Raw genomic sequence first — 15,588 nt, forward strand, 5'->3', positions numbered from 1 at the left:
GAAGTAAACCAAAGCTGCAGCACTGCATGTGAATGTGAATGTGCAAATTCTTATATTACTGTGTCTGCGCGTGTGTGTATGCACAGCCAAAACTACATCTGCAATTTACTGGAAGGTGTTTTCTCAAGATATAAGTGAAATGTCCACGTTTGGGCAGACAGTGCCAGACAAACACTACAATACATGAAAACTGTTGTTTTTGTTCGTCTAAATGTAAACACGAGTCGCACGTCGTTGCCTTCATGTTAACGACGACCTTCCCAACATGGTGGCCACGTAGGCAAGACGATCAATCTAGTGTTAGTACCTATGCCCAGGAAGCCTAATAGAAGACGTTGTGTGAGGTCATGTGACTTTCTTGTGTCGTTTGATTGGTGAACTAGACCTAAAGGTCACAAGTGCTTAAATTGGATTGGATTAAACAGCGTCCAATGCAGAAGTCAAAGTTGTAGTCTCGCACACGAAATAGTTGATAAACAAGCAATAATTGATAAATAAAAGTAGCAAGTGACATCTAGATCATTGTAACGGAGTAAAAGTACTATTACTTCTTAACAGCAGAAGCGGCCAAAGTGTTTTTTCTGGTCTCCTCAACTTCTGTGACTTATCCAAAGCAGGTCCAGAGTGCACAGGTAGAACCTCAGGCCGATGCCCTCGCATTTTAGTCCGCCGCGGAGTAATATTGAGAAATTACATCTGTGTGTGGATGATGGAAGTGTGGAATGGATCTAGCTGCCAGCGTTCAAGGAGTACGAAACAGCCTATGACGTCGGTAGCAACGGCAGACCACCCCCAGGAAAAACTCATTGGATCTATACGATTCACGTAAATGGCCTATTTTGAGTTCAAAACGGCGAATTTTGCCTAAAGGCGACTGATTTGCGTGTATGAGTATGAAAACTACTTTGACAGTTTATCCAAAATGCTAATTGAGTAAATGTAACGGAGTAAATGTAGCGCGTTACTACCCTCCTTTGGAAATGTTAAGGGCTGAACCAGAAGCTCCTAAGGCCCAGGACTGGGAAAAAATGTGAAATTCTACATTTGCAAGAAAAAGTTAAAAAAAAAACACAAAAAAACAACGAAGTTAATAAAACTTATATTTAATGCAAGTTCAGTGAGGAGTACTATTATCTTAGCGGCTGGGGAGCTATGGAGTTCCGCCGCACTTGGCCTTAGCAGGGGCTTTCGGTTTGTGCCAAACCCTTGCTGGATCATCCACCAGACGACCCAACCGCAATGGCGGCAGTAAGGGGTGGCCAGCGGGGCGGCTGCACCACCAGCCCTGGCACGTTTCCAGCCACTTGCTATTAATCAGAAGTGATGAGCAAAAACTGGGTCTTCATCCCACATGGAAACCTGTGTGTGTGTTTTGACGATCTTTACAAGACTACTGATCCTTATGGTGGCTGACCACAATCATGTACGTGTATTGTGAGGGAGGGCTACTGCACCCTACTGCGCCTATCAATTCATCGACTCCGTTCTTTTCTCAGGGCATCCCCATCCCCCATTTCACAACACCATGGTAGCCCCCCCACACACAAACACACACACGATAGACTGCTGAGCGTCTAATGAGGTCCCTCCCTCCCCTTTGGCTTTTTTGTGACTGCACTGTGTGTGTGTGCGTGCGTGTGTGTGTGCGTGCGTGCGTGCGTGTGTTTCTGTGTGTACGTGAAGTGGGAGCCACAGAGGTGACAGGTTACTTGTGTGTAGTTCTCTACATTTGCCTTTTAGCTCTTGGTCCTGCTTCCTCCCTTCACACCTCCTTTAAAAGTCCCTACAGTTTCCTCCATCCTTCACAGTCACACTCTCGGCGTGTCTCTCAATTCTCACCCATCCCCCTCATAAGACAGATTTCCTTTTTTAATTATCGCCTCATGCGCTCCACTCTCCAGTCATCTTACCATTAATTTCTCAGTGAGACTGCAGCCTAATGGGTTATGTTAAAACCAACCACTAAAAAAAACCCTCATAAAATGTTAGCAGGCAGAGCGTGAAAGATGTGCGCACACATGTGGAAAGAGCATTCATGGAGACGAGAAATGAGAGAAACTAAACTAGTGTGTCAACTCACAAGTGCTGAGGAGGCATCTTCATCCATACATTTCTACCTCTGACTTGCTAGCTTCCAGCTGCCTAACTTGTTTATAGAGGAAGAGCAACATGACCCAACAACTTATAGGTGACTAACATTGAGGATGGTGAGTATTTTCTGTGACAAATATTGAGAAACCAGTTCAGGGTGTAGTTCGCCTTTCGCCCGAAGTCATCTGGGATAGGCTCCAGCGACCCTGGAATCTGGGACAATGTCAATTGTGCAAATGTTGCAGATGCTACTCAGGCACATGAGTGGCCAGTATTGGTCAACAACAGATATGCAAATAGTGCAGCATGGCGAGACTACTACAGTGAGTGCACGAGTAATGTGTAATTGGCACGATTTCCCCATTGATGCCACCCATTCAGTTCACACTAGTAGCCAGCGGCAGCGTTCACCCTACAATCTCAAAAACTTGAGGGAAAAGGTGTTGCTTGAATGGTGTGTTTTGTTTTTTTGTTTTTTTTAATAAGGAGATAAAACACCTGGGTCCAAATCCGGTCTCGCCTGTGGAGTTTACACATGTGCGTTTTCTCCGAGTACTCCGGTTTCCTCCGAAGTTCCAAAAACATGCATGGTAGGTTCATTTTAGACTCTAATTTGCCCGCAGGCGTGAATGTGAGCGTGAATGGTTGTTTGTCCTGTGCCCTGCAATTGGCTCGTGACCCCTTCAGGTTTTATCCCGCCTCTCGCCCAGAGTTACAGTAGCTGAGATAGGCGCCAGCATGCCCCCGACCCTAGTGAGGATCAGCGGTATGGAAAATGGCGGTCAGCGGTATGGATGGATGGATTAAAACAAAAACAGGACTATAGTCCTTAATGTGCAAACAAAAAAACACAATGCAGTATAATAGAAACAATGGTCAAATTACATTGATAACTTTCCATTCCCAGCAGCTCTGGGTGACTATAGTAAAAAATCTAATTATAATTTTATCTATTGTTATATTACAAAACAATATAAATTGCCTATTATCACAGTGTGATTGTACAGTGTTTTAACTAAATCATTTTGTTAAAAAATATTTTCCTAGTAGTCAAAAAAATAAAGAATAAATCTAGCAACATATTTACTCACATTGACACAGTCCCTGAACGCACCTCGTGCACTCATGCAGCTGCGCGTGCCTGCCTATCGTAGTTTCATTCTGAAGAGTGATATAGGAGATGCAGCAGGTGTACATTGTTTCCAGCGTCCTCTTTCATAGTTATCATACAAGGGGATAAGTGTACAACACTCTGGGCTGCTCCATGTGTTGTTTAAAGCATTATCCATAACATGGGTGCTAATCTTATTAGCATGTCCATATTAGCATGTCCAAACAGGTCCCTCTGCTGATCACTTTTAATATGACAGTTGAAGCACTGTATATTACAGTACAACATCGCTGAAGACCCTGCGATGTGACTACTGCGCACACGAACATCACAATGTCGATGCTCAAACAATATATCGTGCAGCCCTTGCTGGTCTCATGAGAAAACTTGCTCAACACAGAAATAGACAACATGCATTAATGATGAACTGACAAACTTAAATTACAGAAAGCCAAGTGCCCAGGTTTACAAAACGCTCAAGAGCTGAACAAAGTTTGCAGATGACGATTAGGTGATAAGTGGTGTAAATGGGCACTCAAACATGGATTTAAAAAAATAAAAATATTTTTAAAAAATGTTTTTAAATTAAAGAGTCAAGAATGAACAAAAACTCCATAAATTGTCAAAATACACTGGACGGAATAAATATTGCATAATTATGAGGCATTTGTAGTTGATAAAATTCATTAAATTAGCGTTTCAAGCGACAGAAAATATGAGCCATCATGGCGGGTCACAGTAACTTCACAAGTAACCTGTGCTGCGGCTGGTACCAACAATGTGTGCACACATCGACCAATTTACATCACATTTGCCAAAAGCATAGAACAATATATAATACAGATTATCATATGGATTTGCAAAATCATCTTATTTACCGAGACGTTTTTGAGGGGGGTTTGTCAACAACAAAGTCGGGAAATGTCAGACACGTACTTGCTCAATAGAGAAATTTCGAAGTCTTGATTAAGTTGTGGTGTAGTGCTAACATGAACAATGAGTTTAATATACAAAACTTAAAGAATTTCAAAGTGGCACTTGCATCCGTTGATTTTTCTGTATGCTGCCCTCAGACAGAAAAGTTTGGAAACCCCTCCTGTGATGCAAAGTAGGAACAATCGTTGCGGCGGCTGGCTTGACTTATTTCTTATTTCGTGCCTGAAAACACACCACGCGGCAGTGCATCTTCCTCTTCCAAAGGCGGTTCTCTCTCTGTAGCCCTATTTGGTCATGTTGGATCACAATCCGGCCTAATCCTTTCAGGATCAAAGCAAGAAGCATTTTCGTAGGCATTATCAATACTAATTGTGCTGTCTCCCCCACACGTGACTTCTCTATCCAGGTTCTCCGGTAACATGTTTGATCAATATGTCAGCGCCCAGTACATATTTTAAAATTGTTTTTCAAGTTACTAAATGTGCATGAAAACTTACCACATTTTCAAATACATTACAACAAAATTATGAACTTTTCACTGCAGGCGGGAAAAATAAATAAATAAATAAATAAATAAAGGAAAGAATCATGAAAAAAAAGTAGTTTCCTTCTCACCAAATTATACTGGAAACTGAGGTTTTCTTTCACAACAGTAATTTGGTAGCGTTTTGGTCACTCGGCCATTAAGACTGATGGTGCAGCACAGACTGGGGTTCAACGCTGACAATTTATACATAGAAAAAAAATAACAAGAGTGGTTAAGGCTTTTTGAGACATTTAAATCAGAGTGCATGTGAATGAAAATGCACAAAACAATTCAGCCACATCGGTGCGGTGCACCAATTTACTAATGCACACGGACAGATGGAATCACCATAAATGGAGACAGTCTTTAAGCGATACAATTATAAGGCTTTTCGAGCCTAAATGTGTCTTTTCATACAAATGAGGAAAAGGGCTGAAGTGAAAGTAAAATAAAAAGACTAAGATGGCCAGATGAAATCAATTTTACTGATAAAAGCTTAAATGCTTTGAAGAGGCTATGGATGATAAATTGTGCGCTGAATGCTAAAAACAGCATGTTTTCATCTGGCAGATAGAAGATAGTGTTGTAAAGTTGGAGAGACATGTAGACTCTGATCATGTGCACATTTGCAACCAAAAAAAACAAAGTACATTATCATATTTGACGACCATTTCCTTGGATCAAAGTCAGCCAAATGTATGGAAATAGTTGCTAATGCAGCTATAATGGATGTTTCAAACACAATGGGCTCCTAGGGGCCCACATCAGTCCTGGCTCTAATAGCAGCACTGTTGTCATAAGTGCTGAGGATCTTGAGGAAGCTCAATGGACACCCCCATTAACTACAACTGTATGTGCGCATGTGTTCTCAAAAGAAGAGGGGTGACTATCTGTGACAGATATCTATGACGTACTGCTTCCTATTTCCAAGTAGGCACGGTAAAACAATAAAGCATCGCAGTGTGTGGATTCAAAAGCAAAAGACAATTGGAAAATAGTGATCGTGAAACAAATGGATAGCAGATGGAAGGAATGTCAAGGAGATATTGAAATCCAGTATGTGCTTGGTACTAAAATAAATAGCGTTAATGTGGAATATAGAAAACATGGGACAAAGAAGTTACTTTAAGGGTTTTGGCTTCATTCTAGTTGATTGTGAAAATGTGTCAGTAAATAAATCATATGTTTATATACTTTAGTTGGTCAGTAGAAAAAGTGTGATAGGGGTTAGTGAATATTTTACTTGTACAATATGTACCACCATGTGATTGAAAAGTAACTCCCTATTTTTAAGTACTTATATTTATGAACTATAATTCTTACAAGAAATGAACATGAGAAGAAAGTGTAATGCATGGAGTTTTATTTCAAATTCGATATGGGCGCCAGCATTAGCCACCAGTTTCTCAAGCCGCCTGGGAACCGCATTAACTGATTTCACAAGGAACTCTTGTGGGATGGAAGACATAACTTCTCGTATTCGCCCTTCAAGTTCTTCCAAATTCGTTGGTTTGGTAGAATAGACTGGCTCCTTTAATCATGGAACATACACAAATGAAATTGAGAAAAACGTAAAAAAAGGGAGTTACTTTTCAATCACCTTGTAGATGGCATCGGGGAGCATCTTTCAGTCGTAGGCGTATGGCATTTCTTAAATCCTGACAAAAAAGATTTTACCTGGAGTAATGCCAATAGGTCGTTGCAGTCAAGAATTGACACATGGTATATTTCACTGTCATGTATACAATTTGTTTCAGATTCTCATCATGATTTTCCACCATTATCTGATCACAAACTGATTACAATTCCTTTAGTTGGTTCGAAACAAAAAAAAAATATATGTAAGAGGCTTGAAACAATAACTTACTGAATGATAAAACATTTTGTGATAGGGTAAAGGAAAGGGCAATACAGATACTAGGAAATATTAAAATGGCTCCAATACAAAGATGGGAATATTTTCAATTCAAAGTAAGAGAAATAGCAATGAAACGGAGAAAAGAAATCAAAAAAGCTAATGCTGCTAGAGAAATTGATATGAAAGATTTGGATTCCTTAAGAAAAAAAAAAAGATAATTTATCAGAGGATGAAGAAATTAGATTGAAAAGAATTAAAGAGGAAATAGACACTACATATATCAATATGGCTAAAGGAGCCTTTATAAGATCGAGAGCTAAATGGCTGGAATTAGGTGAAACAAACTCAAGTTACTTTTTTGCTCTTGGAGAAACGTACTCAAGAAACTATGTTTCAGCTCTTAAGCTCAATGATAATATAATCACTAATCATTTGGACATTTCAAAATATGTTGGTTCATTTTACACTAAAATTTACAAATCAAGTTATCAGGTCAGCGATTGTGACAAATTTATTTCATTCATAATAGGTTCTATAAAAATAACTTGTCTTGTGATCTACTTTGAAATGTTTCAGAAGTGAACTAGTGTCCTGATGTCTACTGGTAACCATCTTTACCAAGGAGCACCCGTTCCCCAAATAAACAAAAACTTCTAGGGCTTTGAAGGGTCCTCTGAAAAATGCCTGGATCTGATGAGGGGAGACGAATGAGAGAAGACTAAGGGTAGAGTTGTGCTTGAATTCCATCAAGTAATCAACAGAAGCAGATGAATGGAGCAACACTTGTTCACGAACATGCACCAAGAAAAAGGATTGGGCATCAGTAACATGAGGGCAGGTTACGGTTACTCTGATTAAATCACTCTGATACAATACAAAGTCTTGAGATGTCTTGAGATTGCATTTTTGGTCAAATGCAGAATGTCTTGAGAGGACAGTGCAAATAAACAGCCGAAAAGCATGTATGCTTTATTAAATGTGTTTTGTTCCACCAAGAAACAATACAACAAAAGGCTTGATTTTCAAATATCTCCTTCTCTTTCATGTCTTTTCACTTATCCTTTCGGCCCAACATTTGTTTGGCAATTTCAACCATACACCATCAAAATTATCCATTCCTTTCAAGTCCAGCCTTCCTCTGAAACATGGACAGCGGCCAAATGTGTAACCACCATGTGTGCACATGCACACTCAAACACACGTACAAAACTAATAAAAGACAGGTGTGGGATGGTGCAATAACTGAGTACAACAGCAACTGCCTGCTTCAAAAGCTTACAAGGATAAAGCTACTCTTGATTACACCGACATACAAATGTAAGCACAAAAGGAAGAGCAAAATATACAATGCCGAGATGTTCTAAATACTGAAGAGTAAATTGTGTCTGCGTTATGCTTTATCTTAGCACATGTGCAGTTATTGCCATTTTTATAACTGTTACTGCAGTAACTGGATAAAAGCAGTGGATGTGGAGGGCTGTGCAAATGCTCCACAGTTTCGGGAGACACTGTGTAGCAGGCTGACCAAATCAAGATTCAGTGCCTATATTAGACTTTTTTTGAGGGGGCTATTTACAATATTTAAGTGACACTTATACAATATCACCGTGTTTACGTTTACTACACAAATGAAATAGCACATGCACTGGCGTTCAAAGGTTTAAAATGTAAACAACTACAGAGGTGTCACCATTTGTCAGTGAAAAAAATGGAAGCAAATGAATAGATGAATAACAAATACTATTGCTTTAAATAAGGGTAACATTGGCATTACTCAACTGTTCACAGTCTGCAACTACTTTCTGTATTTAATGATTGACACATATGTAATGGTCACATACAGTATGCCCATCCATCCATTTTCCATACCGCTTATCCTCACTAGGGTCGCAGGCGTGCTGGCGCCTATCTCAGCTGATTCTGGGCGAGAGGTGGGGCACACCCTGAACTGGTCACCAGCCAATTGTAGGGCACACATAGACAAACAACCATTTGCATTCACATTCACACCTATGGGCAACGCAGAATCTTCAATCAACCTACCACGCATGTTTTTGGGAAACCGGACGACCCGGAGAAAACCAACGCAGGCACGGGGAGATCATGCAAACTCCACACAAGTGAGGCCGGACATAATCCAGCTCCAAAGGACTGTGACTCAGATGTGCTCACCAGTCCACACCGTGCCACCACGTACATTAATGGTCAAGGGTTTTACTGTAAATATGCTGCTTATAAATGAATTGTTATTGTTACAACTGGAAAAAAAGAATCTGTATTGTGCTACTTGAAGCAGCTACTGTTCATTCAGCCAATTAAACGAGTAAAACAAAGTGTGAAAACCTGTAAAAACAACTCTGAAACATCATTTTTAAGGTGATCTAGCACACTTTCAGAACCTCCTCTCTCTTGCTCCATTGTGGGACAAAACATTTTCCAAAACTAGTAAAGCATAACCGTTTCTGGATGTTTAAAACTCAAGTGTCAAGTGCTGGTCTGCCTGGTAAGAGGCATGCACTAGGCGGCTTTGAGGAAAAAGAGGCAAAAAAGACAACAACTCAGCAGATCTACTGCTAAGAATTGAGCAACAAAAACAGATGATGCATGCGAGAATGAGCTTAGCATTTTCCTTGGTCCTTTTATTGCAATGCTCTTGTGCAACCAAAGAGAAATGTTACAAAATGACCTCAGAAAATGTTGACCAGTCCATTCTTAAACCATCTTTCCATCAAACAGTACAGTTCAGTTTGGTGTGCCACGGAATAAATTGGATCCATCCACCCCCAATCAGGCTTGAGTTTTCACTGTAGGGTGTTTAGTAGGGACATATCATCACCACAACAGTCATTCAAATAGATACATTCCTCCATCTTGTGATCGGATCGGTTATCGTGTTTTTAAACTCGTTGATCGGCTCCAAAAATCATGATCGTGTAAAGCCTTGTGTTTAGTGTGCGATGAAAATAGCTATGACAGCTATGCATGAAGGAATTAACTCATCAAAAAAAGAACCTAACACAGTATAATGTTGCATGCTGACATTATTAAGAAACTAACACACATACGGCTTTTTCTTATTCCATTCCCCGTGTCAATGGTGTAGGCAGTTTATTAAGGTCCACCCTGTCATACCACTGCGTGTGTCTGTGCGTAAACAAACTGATGGACAGGTGAAGTTGCGTGGCTGGATCGGTAATTTTGAAATCTTTTACAACTTTTTAAAAAGGAAATAGTTTTTAAAAAATGCATATTGCTCTACATAGTAAATGTAAATATTTACTACCAGGCAGTGTGAAGGGACAATAATTAGAGCCTTTTAAAAGCACGAGGAAGAACTCACTTACTGTCACATACAGTTTAATCCTGTTCAACTCTGCTGCCTCGGTTTGTCAGAGCCACCGTTGCGTCAAAGGGCATTGGGGACCCATTACAGCTTTATGTAACATTCTACAGACAGAGACATAGAAGGGACACACACAGATCCTTCCTACCCCCCTTTCTGTGAACAAGGGATTTTTCTACAGCTGGGTAACAAAGCATGACCCAATAATCCTGAAGCTTGACTCAAAACTGAGGAACCCCCCCTTGCGCTTCCCTCTCCTTTTATCCCTTCCTCCTGCTCTCTGAGGACTTTATAAGGCACTGGCAAGTAGCTTCTGGTCATACGTGGTGGGTTGGGGGAAGGGGTAAATACACAAGCACACTTAGCGTTGATTATTCTAATTATGACTTGGAGCTAGGAGTAGATTATTACACATGGGCTGATAAGTTGTTGATGAGCTCACGTCCCTCCAATCAGACAGTGTTACCGTTAAACCAAGACAGACAAAGGACCTTACTTGCAAAGCATGTTTATTAAGTGTGTGCGGTAGTGTACAAAACCAAAGGTACTTATTTGTCGCTACATTCTTTAAATTGGATATGTCTGGCGTCGGGCAGGATCCCTGTACCTCCAAAACCATCACTTTTATGGAAACCCAAAAAGCGGCGTGTTTGTTGACCCACAGATCATCGCCGAAGAGAGAAAGCCATTGTCAACACTTTAGATTGGTCAATAATATGTAAAAATAAATAACATTTACCAAATTTCGACATGGGAGGTTTCGGGCGAGTGATATATAAGTGTGTTGAAATATGATCTGTTTACCACTAAGTGCCACAAGGACTGTCTTTTCCAATACTATTTCAGGCTCTTTTAGTTTTTTTAAAAAAAACATTATCCAAATACGTAAACAAGCAGTGTCACAATACTCAAATTATCATCGAATACCGTCAAGTGTTTAAAACGACAATAGGTGATTTAAAGGGAGTGAAAACATAACTTGTGTTTCTCGTTTTTCTATCACAGGAAATTGGGTTGCTCACACACCCATGGTTTGTTTTAGTATTACAAAAGAAGATAAGTGGTAATCGTACTCTCCCAATGTATTTTTTGATAGTTCTTTTCAGGATCTTAATCTTCTTCTCCACAGAGATTACGCAAACAATTTTGCAGAGTTAAGACATCTGGATATTATACAGAACACAGCAAAACAGGGTATAAACACAACTGTGCATGCTTTCATAAACTAAGCTGGCATTCCGCAATTCAGATGTGTGACAAAATCAACACCACTAACATATACAATACTTGTTGGATAGCAGCGTTTGCGTTCAATGCAACGGGGTATCAAAAGGGAGTGTCAGGTGGAAAACTTCTACCTAGCATCCCAGTTTGGAAAAAGAAAACACTGAAGACCAGTCTAAACACTCTGATAAAGGACTGTATAGTATGGCTGGCAGCAGAATATATTGTTTGATCGTCATCACGATGTGCGCATGTGCGATAGTTACATCGCAAAGGTCCTGGCGATGTAGGGGGCATAAGAACTCTGGTAGCCAACATGCACTGCACGCATCATTCCACCAATCACAATCTTACTGTGAATACTTTAAGATTGCAAAACATTTTCCAAACTGTTCTTGCTTCAAGCTGATTGTCACTCCCAGCTGTAGTTCACTGTCAAACTGACACATAAAACAAACAGTTAAACAACGAATGTCCGCTAACCTAAGTGCTAGCATTCAATGATAAGAAAAGCTAGACATGCTAATGAGATTAGCACTGATGTTACGGTAAATTATAACCCTTCAAAAACACACGGAGCAGCCTAGGTGTGGTGTCATCCTCGAATGCTTCGGAGGACGTTTGGGACTATCCATTCTTCAAGGAGAGCTTGAGGTAATGTTCGCATACTTTTAATACGGCTCGCGAGCAGGCAAAATAACTCGCTAGTTAGTGCTAGCACTAACGTTTCTACGTAAACATGCTGTCAGCGTTCTGTCGATTTATGCTCTAAAGTTTCGGTAAACATTGCTTTGTGCGCGCAAATACATGTTGACAATGGTGAGCAAGGCGGGATATGCGCCGTTTCAATACACAACCCTCTTGGCCGACGTCAGTTGATATGTCGGAGAGTTCTCGTTCATATGTCACACCTTTAGCCTTTTGCGTGGCAAGCGAAAGAAAAAAATATGATAGACTTCATTCAACTTAATCAGAGGGACAAATCGCTGGTGGTGGATTATGTCACACTACAAGGAGTTTTGTCGTTCCTGACTAAATATGTCCGGGAAATCAGCCATGATAGCAAATCGGGGCCAATCAAGGGGCTAAAATGTTGTAGAGTAATCCAGGCAAAAGGTGCATACAGCAGTTTTTTGTTTTTTGTTTTTTTTTACTCTAAACTAATGCACTCAAACTAAATAGTATTAGGAATGTGCTTTAGGTGCTACTGATTTTAACTTCATATCTGCCTGGAGTCTTACCTGCTCAATACTACAGTGCATTTAAATAATGGTAGACCACACAAATATCTCAGTATACTTCTGAGCTCTGTTGAGCATAGTTTAAAAAAAATACTGATGCTATTATAAACAGTCAAAAAAATACAGAGGGGAAAAAGAAAAAAAAATGTCAAAAGTATGTAGGGTGTTTAACATCGCAATATACTGCATATTGTAGGGTTACAAAAAAATGGTAATGTAATTTTTTCCAATATGGTGCAGCCCTACTGTGTAGGGATTGCTAAAGTTTTTTTGTCTTTTAAATGTGGCTCCAACACTTACTGATTCCCTTACTGCAAATCCCTAAAATAAGGGCAGATTTTCAAACATGCATCTTCAACACTTGTTGTGTTAACCATGCTGCTCTGTCAAGAATTGAGAGTAATGCCGCCCAGCGAATAATGCAGTAAGAGCCAAGTGAAAAACAGTTACAAAATCCAGGAGTGTAACCGTGTGCTTAATAGGTTTACTGTGCATGGTAGCCTGACCAAATGTCATTATTTAAGTCCAGAAGTTTAAAAAAAAAAAAAAAAAAAAATGTTAGGCAGTAAACATGGTGTAGCAACTGGCTCCCACGACACTGAAGAGCAGGCCAAATCTTATCTTGACGTCACAACTATTTAACTGGCCTCTCTTTTATTAACAGGGAGGCAAAACCGTGTGTTGACCTGCTGTGACTGACCTTGGGGGAGATGAGATACAATGTGTGGAGAGACGGGTAAGGCTGGAAGTGTTTGCTTTCAGATACTGGATAGACTTAGTTTTTATTTCATTAAAATGTCAGTTGACACTTGATGGGATGTAACTTATTTGAGGAAAAAAATAATAAAGTTCTATACACAACAGTTGCTAGCCATGTTATGTATTACTACACTACATGCACAGAGCAGCATGCTGTGCAGACTTTATGCGCATGGCAGTGTTTATGATAACTGGAAGTGTCCCTTCTCGCTAGTCAAAGCCCGCTTGCCAACATCCTTTGCATACGGTGCCCAATTACAGGCAATCATCAACCATCTAGAATTATCCTGACATTAACACTTTAATGAAAGTGCCGCTTTAGGATCCCATCATGCAAGCTTGCAAAAACGCATCAAGCCAGATGGCACTAAACAATGCTAAAAGTAAATCTCACTTTTCATATTCACAAGTCTCACATTTCCGATAGTAATGGAGTGGAATCAATGGTCATTTAAAAAAGATGCAACACGATACAGCATTCTGAAAGCAGCCACAGTTTGCAGCTTCCCCTGATACCTTGAGGCAACACGAAACCCCACGCCATATGGCCAAAGAAGAAAAAATAGCCCAATAACACCAATAGGCTGATTTTTATTTTTTTTGCCCATATTCATCACTTTCAATCTCATCCATTTTCTTCATCTCCAAGCTCATGTTGTGGCTCTAAGGACTAATGAGGATGGCGGCGGAGAAGGAGCTTTGCAGAATGGCCCTTTGTTTAAAAACATCCTCTGCAGTGCTGTGGAAATGCGAGACGCTTATCGATCATTTCAACTGTTAGCCTTTTGTGTGGCAAGCGACTGGGCAAAAGCACGCAAAGAACGGATTGCTACGTGACACAAAACTATTGACGTGGAAGTGTACTCGGACAACGCCACCAACGTCCGGGTCTCTTTGTCCGCTCCGACCGGCAGCGGCGAGTAAACAGAACCGAGTTGGGGGGGGGGGGGATATCTTTTTCCGGATTAACATCGGATTAATCATAAGAATAGACCCAATAATAGCCTTTGTTCTTTAGCTAAACCACCCTCAACCAACGGCTAGTTTTTTTTTTTTTTTGGGGGGGGGGGGGGGGGGGGGGGGCGGAAAATACTTTTGCAATTGGGAACTGACGCAAACGAACATAATGCCCCGGTGAGTCCTTTTGTATCGGTGCCTGTCAGCCGCTACTTGTCTGCGGGTCAAAGGCTGCGGTCAGCCCCGGTCGTCGAAAAGGGGAAAATGACGCTCGTCTTGAATGCTTTTTTGAGTGTTTTTAACTGGACCCAAACATTGGACGTCTTACATTTAGCGCGAGTCCAAACGCCACAAATAGAGAAGGTCAGTTTAAAGCGAAGCCACAACAGGAAGCCCTTTAATTTTTAATCGGCAGCTGCTCGGGTGTGTTAGCAAAGCAACCTTATCTCCACTCTCGCGTGGACGCGAGCACATACTTTTGTCAAAAAAAAAAAAAAAAAAAAAAGTCGACCTGAAAGCTTAGCGAAGTCAAATACATTTGTAAGCGACACACTGCCTCGCTCGTGTTTGTAAGAAAGAAAGAAGAGGGGGGAAAAAACAACAATCCAAAAACAAGAGCTGATTACTTTCAATGAGAACCGTGATGAAGTTAAATCAAGCGTGTCCTGTAAAGATTCTGCGGAGACGCTCGGCAGGTCCGCTGAGCCCAAAAGTTGAGCGTTCGTGGACGAAAAATATTTCCACTTACCGACTTGTAAAACGTTTTCCACACAGCCGGTCTCGAGCAACCTGATCCCACGGCGGAAAGGCAGTGCATCTCCCGTTCCCACGGCGCCGGTCGTTCCTACTGTCGCCGCCGTACCAGTGGCCGTTCCTCCGCCACCAGCCGCACTTGTAGGTCCGGACCCAGCACCCCCTGCCCCGCCGCTAGCCGTCGACGGACCATCTTCGGCTACACGGCACTGAAACGAAGAGTACATGCATATCTCCTTCTCGTTGCGGGGGAAAGACCAGTAGACGATACGACGCTGAACGGGTTCTGGTATCCGTTCAAAACGCTCCTCTACTCTTTCGAAGGCCCACTTTTCCGCTACTGCCTTCGCGGCACAGTCCAGGAGGGGCTCCGGGGAACGATGTCGGAAGTTGGTTAAGCCGTGTCCGGGCCCGGGGCCGGGACCGGGACCCCGGGGAGCTGGGCGCAGGCAGGGTCGCTTACTGGCCGGTGGTAGGCACAGGGGAGGATGGGGCGGCTGCTCTCTTCGTCCTTCCGCCATAGCGAGCAAATCTACACTGACGACACCGACAGCGTGCGGACGCTGAGTTGCAGCCGGAAGCCGACCGCACACGCGCAAAAGCACGCGCACTGATTCACCGGAGTGCACGCAAAACGTCCTGCTGTCCCTTTCAGAGTAAAATTTAAAATAAAATAAAAATGTCAATCTAATCAATATTAACCGCAAATTACCTTCCATAAATGATGACAGTTTTACATCAAAATGGTGAACATTTTCATATGCATGCCATTTTAAATATAGAAAACAA

The 15,588-nt window shown here is 41.4% G+C and overlaps 1 protein-coding gene across 1 annotated transcript in view; it reads right to left on the reverse strand.

Moving 5' to 3' along the window:
- The window catches only part of zswim5 (zinc finger, SWIM-type containing 5), a 62,978-nt gene extending 47,602 nt beyond the window's left edge, over window positions 1-15,376 (reverse strand). Inside the window, exon 1 of the mRNA XM_061796719.1 lies at window positions 14,795-15,376. Coding sequence (XP_061652703.1) covers window positions 14,795-15,320 — 526 coding nt within the window. The 5' untranslated portion in view covers window positions 15,321-15,376. The remainder of the gene's footprint in view (window positions 1-14,794) is intronic.
- Between the last annotated feature and the right edge of the window lie 212 nt (window positions 15,377-15,588).

The sequence above is a fragment of the Phyllopteryx taeniolatus genome, chromosome 14 (assembly GCF_024500385.1).
Source record: "Phyllopteryx taeniolatus isolate TA_2022b chromosome 14, UOR_Ptae_1.2, whole genome shotgun sequence".
Taxonomy (NCBI): Eukaryota; Metazoa; Chordata; class Actinopteri; order Syngnathiformes; family Syngnathidae; genus Phyllopteryx; species Phyllopteryx taeniolatus.